We start from the raw sequence: 6,102 nt of genomic DNA on the forward strand, positions 1-6,102 counted from the left end.
ACCTCTTTATTTCCATGAGGGCTGATGAGGATGCAGAGATGGGTAGGGCATGACCGTTCCCATTGCAAAGAAAAGGAAACTGGGCTTGAAAAAAGTTAAAGGTCACTTTTAGGTGACCTGAAAATCCACAAAAACATGCTATTCCCAGACATCGGACCAAATTAGTCCAGGACTAAAATGAATGGAATGTGCTTCCCCATTCCTTGTCGTCCGGTTTGGGTTGAGTTGTCTCGGGGAGCGGGGGTAGAACAGGGCCAGGGGCTGTGTGTGTGCTGCCGTGTCTGCCCCAGGTGTGGGAATGTCCCTCGGGGGGTGGGGGAGGTGATAAGCACCCTGCAGGTAGATGAGAAAGCCCACGGGGTGGAAAACTGCCAGGTCAGCGCAAAGTCATGCTTAGAATGCCTGTAGAAGCCTATGCATCAGGTTGTCAAGAACTCCTGAAGTTTCTGCCTCTGCCGTTAGGAATGGGCGGGGCATCGGGCTTCTGCTGCCTGTGTCCCCCTGAGCCCACCGAGCCTCGCCTTTCCATGATACACGTATCAACCTCAATGTGCCCATGAGATAGGCCACCCTTTCCAATGAGAAGGCGGAGTCTGGGAAAGTGACTTGCTCAGGGTCACAGGGTGGGTGGAGGCTCAGGGTTTAGGTCAGAAAGCTCAGGCTTTGGCCAGAGAGCAGGGAGAACTCATCCAGTTTCTACCAGTTGTTCTCCAGCTCTCGGGTGTCTTGGAGGGAGCCGCAGAACGGTGATGTGATTTGGAGTTTGGGCTTTGCAGTTGGGCAAATCCAGGTTCATTCTTAGCTCTGCCACCTTGTGTGGGTGATTTAACCTCTCAGAGCCGCAATTTGAATCGGACCAAAGTGGACTCCACGTTCCCAACGCCTAGGGGTTGGGCTGAGCATCGAGAGGTTAAGGCTCCAACATGAGCTCTGGTGGTTGTTACAGCGATGAGGCTGCAGGGGGCCCCCACTCACTCTGCTTCCTTCCCGGTTTTTCCCCACCCAGATGTGGAGGTGGATGGGCAGAACTGGACGTTTGCTTTTGACTTCTCCTTCCTGAGCCAAGTGGAGGATCTGGTGTGGGCTGAGCTGCGGCTGCAGCTGTCCAGCCCTGTGGACCTGCCCCCTGGCCTGCCACTCTCCGTCGAGATTCTCCACCAGCTAAAGCCGGATGCGGAGCAGGACCCAGCTGACTGCCGGGAGCGTCTTCGGATGGACCTGTTCGCTGTCCCTCTGTCCCAGGTCACCTTTTCCTCAGGCGGCATGGTCCTGGAGGTGACCAGGCCACTCTCCAAGTGGCTGAAGCACCCTGGGCAGCTGGAGGAGCAGATGTCCGGTTTGGTTGGAGAGTGTCAGCCGCGGCCTCCCACGCCACCCATCGCCAGCGCGCTCCTCATGCTCTACTCCAACCTGTCCCCAGAGCGGAGGCAGCTGGGCGGCTCCACCTTGCTGTGGGAGGCCGAGAGTTCCTGGCGGGCCCGGGAGGGACAGCTGTCCCAGGAGAGGGGCAGGCGGCGCCGTCGACACCACTTGCCGGACAAAAGCCAGCTGTGTCGGAAGGTCAAGTTCCAAGTGGATTTCAACCTCATTGGATGGGGCTCCTGGATCATCTACCCCAAGCAGTACAATGCCTATCGCTGCGAGGGCGAGTGTCCTAACCCCGTGGGGGAGGAGTTCCATCCGACCAACCACGCATACATCCAGGTGCGGAGCCCTGCCAAGGGGAGGGGAGGCAGGGGGCTGTGGGGGAGGGGGCCATACTGCCCGATCGGGGGTGGGGGGGCGGACAGGACTCCGGCTTTGCTTGTAAATTGCTGTTCATCGTTCACTGTTATTCGGGCACCAACAGTGTGCCGGCTCCTATCCTGGGAGAGACTGATGGCCTGTGACACGATCCTCAGAGGGCCTGCATGCAGCCACGCCCCCTTGGGTAACCTCGAACACCTTGCTTCCTTAGGCCTTCTTCCTCGTCTTTCATAAAATTAGGGGTGGAGGGTGTAGACTAGAAGACCTCCGCTTCTCCTCAGCTCTGACTATTCTAGGAAAGGAAGTTCAGAATCTGGACTCTGGGAATAAACCTGGCTTTGATTCCTACATATTAGCTGTGTGATACTGATCAAGTTGCTTACTCTGTCTGAGCCTGACCTTTCCCGCCTGTGAAAGGGGGATGGCAATGCCATAGTTCATAGCCATGTTGTAGGGTTAAATGAGATGTTTCCCGCATGTGTATCTGCTGGCTGGTGACCGGCACGTTGGATGATGTATCATCCTACTAGAAGTCTGTGATTCACCGATGGAATGGGGGCCACATGTGTGGGGCCATGGTTGGGGTCATCCTGTTCTAGCCACTGTACTTTTGCCACCTAAAACAGGAGTTGGACACCGTTTTGCAGTAGGGAGGGCCCAAGACTACCACCACGTGCCACTAATCAGCCTAAGGTCTAGAAGGTGGTGGAGGAGAGCAAAAGGACAATGAGAGGGAGGGAGCAGAGAATAGAGCCTAACATGGTGGCCCTGATATTGGGGTTCAGAGGCTCTGGGGAGCATGTGAGCTGAACTCGGTGGGGCCAGAGCCCTGCAGGACCTTTCCTAGGCAAAGGCCTAAGCCTCTCCTGGGACTTTGCTCCATGAACCTCCCTGCTGCATGATCAGGGGGACCCCCAGTGACCCAGAGAGTCCCAAGAGCAACTCTGACACTCAGATCCAAAAAGAAAGACCTCGCTGGACCACAGGGTTGGGGCCCGGTTCCAGAGTGCCAAGGGATTGTTACCTTTTCTCCTACTGACTCTATTTGCCCTTCTCTGGGCAACAAAGCAAATCCCACAAGAATTTCCTCATGACTCTCTTCTGCTTCATGTTTCTGGAATGAAACCAGGAGTTTCTTGGAATGGGCATGCACTCTAGACTAGAACAATAGGAGGACATGTCTGTTTGCTACTGCTTTACCCAGATACAGCCTTTAGAATCTTCTGTTTAGCTCTTTTTTTTTTTTTTTAAACAGCCTGTAAAGTTACTTTACGTGTTAGGAGTTGATGATGTATATTGGCAGGCTGAATCCTTTATGAGAATGATTTTCTTCTGGTTTTGTACCCAGAAACTGATTTTAACTGACTTTTCTCCCCCAGAGTCTGCTGAAGCGATACCAGCCCCACCGAGTCCCTTCTACCTGCTGTGCCCCCGTGAAGACCAAGCCGCTGAGCATGCTGTACGTGGACAACGGCAGAGTCCTCCTAGACCATCATAAAGACATGATTGTGGAAGAATGTGGGTGCCTTTGAGGGGATCCTGGCGGGGCCTGGATTTGCCTGTTCCCTGGGAAGTTGGGAAGGTCCTAGAAGACACGAGAACCATCTAACGCAATGAGGAGACACAGAGGGGGGAAGGTTGCTCTGTTTGCCAGAGGGGGAAGAGCTGCCTGCCCTCTAAAGGAAGGCTCTGTGGGGTCCGGCTCACACAGAGGCTGCTGTCTGTCGGGAGAGAGAGAGGAGCAAGCCTGGGCGGCAGGCTGGTCGGCTGTTCTCTTTCCTGAAGAGACAGTGGTGACTACAAGCACTAGGGCAAGGGTTCTCTACTTGACTTCTTAACCTATGAACCCTCAGAAATGATACGCAAAAGTTGGGGCGTACGTGCATTTATCTTTGAGGTGGGACAGGTTACCGATAACTTCTATGTATTCTCAAAGGTGGTCTTTGACCACCCCCGCCCCCTGCCAAGATGAAGTTCACTGTGTTAAAGGAGAAACAGTTGGCTCTCGTTGCCTCTGGCTGGTTTAGGGAAGCCCCCACCTGCTTCGGGCCGGCCAGTGGCGATCCGCTGGCCTTGTCCGGAGGCTCCCCGGAGTGGGTCTCTGCTAATGAGTTGCACAAACAATACAGCCATTGTGAAGTCCTCCTAGGCCAGCTGGTGCCTTTGAAGGGAGAGGCAGAAACTCCTCCAGAGAGCTGGCCACGCTGGACTCCAGGAGTGGAGCCCTCAGGCACCCCCCAGCCAGCCTGCGTGGGCACACACAATCCGAGTCTATTAAAGTTGGTGACAGTTCACCTCAGTGTCTCATTGTGTGCTGTTAATGAGGCCCCTGAGCTTCCCATCCGGCAGGGGCGACAGTGGCCTGAGACCTGGGTTATGGTCACACCCGGGCCACTGAGAAGCTGTGGCCTCAGGTGACTAATTCCTTGCTCAGCCTCCTCCCGTAAAGTGCTAACATGTCTGTTAGCAGGTCCTACATCATGGACTGTCCTCTGGGCCTAGCCCTGTCTCCCCATCTCCCTCTACAGCTTACGAAGCCTGCTGAGCCCCAGGCCTGCCGTACCCTCTCTCTCTAACCTTTACCAGCTCTTCTGTTGCTCAGGCTTCGCAGTCGGGCTTGATTTCGGGTTCTACCTAGCAGCCTAGCAGAAGGAACCCCAGCTTTCTTGTGGGAAGCTCTACCCAAAGCACCTGAGCACAGCTTTGCCTTTTGGATGAAAAGACCCCAAAGGCAGCGATCCTGTTTCTCTTTTAGCTGACCTCATTAAGCATTGCCAGAACAGGGGCTGTTTCTGTTTGGCGGGGTGAGGGGGCCTATCTAGCGGGAATGCGAGTCTATGGTAGTTCTACCCCTGCTTCCCCAAGAAGCCGGTCAACTTCTGCTCCAGGCTTATGAGAATGAGCCCCGTCGTGTGGGAACCCCTCCTGACTCGATTGCAGCGATGGCTGAGTCAAGGTAGTAATCCTGGCCTAGGCCGAGGTTGGCGAGGCTAGAGCCAGGCCTGGGCTTGAGAAACTTTAATGCCCTGATTCAGCAACCAAGCCGCTCTAGCTGCTCCTTTCCTGGGGTGGAAATAGACCTGCTGGCACCGCAGTCCCGAATCACAATAGGGTTCTGCAGCTGACTATTCAGAACCCCTGTGAGGCCAGCTTTTTATCCCATCCGGAGGCCCAGGGCCTGACCACACAGCTAGGAGGGGCGGGGTCAAGAACTCGGCTCTGGTCTCTGGAGCCCCAGGGGCACTGTCCTTAATAGCAGCTTAATTGCTCCCCTACTTTGGGGTCAAGGCCTAGCCTTTTGAACCAAACATTTGGACCCAATCCCACTACCACACCGAGGTTCTGGGAAGTGAAAATCCCAACCCTGGGGCTTGAGAGCATCTTCCTTACTAAATAGGTGCCCAACATTTCTTCTATGGCAAGGGCCAGGAAAGCGAAAGTTCAAGCTACTTGTGGCCACAGCTGTGGGAGAGTTCACAGTCAGCAGCTCCACTGACTCAGAACAAAACCTCACTGACGAGGCCGGCAGGCACCGAGGAGTGGAACTTCGTTTTGCTGAGCCCTGCTGAGAGCTCCGTGCCGGGCCTGTCGGCCGTGGGTCATCCTGCTGCCGGGCCAGAGGCGTTTGGGGCCAAGCCTAGCAACAGGGCTTCATGCCCTGGGCCCCGTGTGTGGAGGGAAGACTGCTCCCGAGAACGGAGTCCTGCCCTAACCTGGGGGCCAGATGGGGCTCTCACAGAATGGTTATTTTAACGTGCTCTCAAGGCCAAGGTCTACTGTACTTAGAGCCGTGCCAGGCCAGTAGCTGAGTGGGGGCAATTGGACGCCTTATTATCCTTGGCCGGGGCAGGGGGTGGGCCTGGCGGTACGTAGGAGTGGAGAAAAGGAAAAGACTGGAAGGAGAGAAGCAGAAACGGGGGCTACACGGGAGGCGGTTGTCAAGACTCCAATAGCACCACTGTGGGGTGTTTGCCTCCACCTCGTCTCCCCTTCTCCCCCCGCCCCCTCATTCCTAAGTGGCCTTGGAAGTCAGCAGCCTACCTGCCTCTGTGCAGAGGAAAGGATGTATGAAGTGCTAGCAGGAGGGTTTGGCCCCATCTTCCCCTAAGGAGTCCTTCCAGAGGTCCCAGGGCTGGGTGGTGGGTGCAGCCCACAGGCCGGCTCCACGCCCAAATTCGCTCATTCCCAAGGCAAAGGAGGCCCAGCTGGCTGACCTCTGGTCGCCACGCTGACTGGGCTGGGCTCCAGCCCTTTCCCGAACTCTTCATGTGCCAGGCCCCAGGCTAAGCGCCTTCCTTGAGCCTCACAGCCACCCAGGAAGGGGTAGTTAACCCTCGCCTACCTGAGAGAATCCTG

At 55.8% G+C, this 6,102-nt stretch overlaps 1 protein-coding gene across 2 annotated transcripts; it reads left to right on the plus strand.

Annotated features, from left to right (window-relative positions):
* The first annotated feature begins 913 nt into the window (after positions 1 to 913).
* On the plus strand, positions 914 to 4,040 carry NODAL (nodal growth differentiation factor). 2 transcript variants are annotated; one of them, XM_036083957.2, is made up of 2 exons: positions 914 to 1,704; positions 3,126 to 4,040. In XM_036083957.2, the coding sequence occupies exons 1-2, from the start codon at positions 949 to 951 to the stop codon at positions 3,276 to 3,278; spliced, it is 909 nt and encodes a 302-aa protein (XP_035939850.2). In that variant the 5' UTR covers positions 914 to 948; the 3' UTR covers positions 3,279 to 4,040. The 2 variants fall into 2 exon arrangements, with proteins under 2 accessions (XP_035939850.2, XP_077932983.1); XM_078076857.1 differs by lacking the exon at positions 3,126 to 4,040 and adding an exon at positions 1,850 to 1,925.
* The last annotated feature ends 2,062 nt before the right edge of the window (positions 4,041 to 6,102 follow it).

Source organism: Halichoerus grypus, chromosome 7, assembly GCF_964656455.1.
Source record: "Halichoerus grypus chromosome 7, mHalGry1.hap1.1, whole genome shotgun sequence".
Lineage (NCBI taxonomy): Eukaryota > Metazoa > Chordata > Mammalia > Carnivora > Phocidae > Halichoerus > Halichoerus grypus.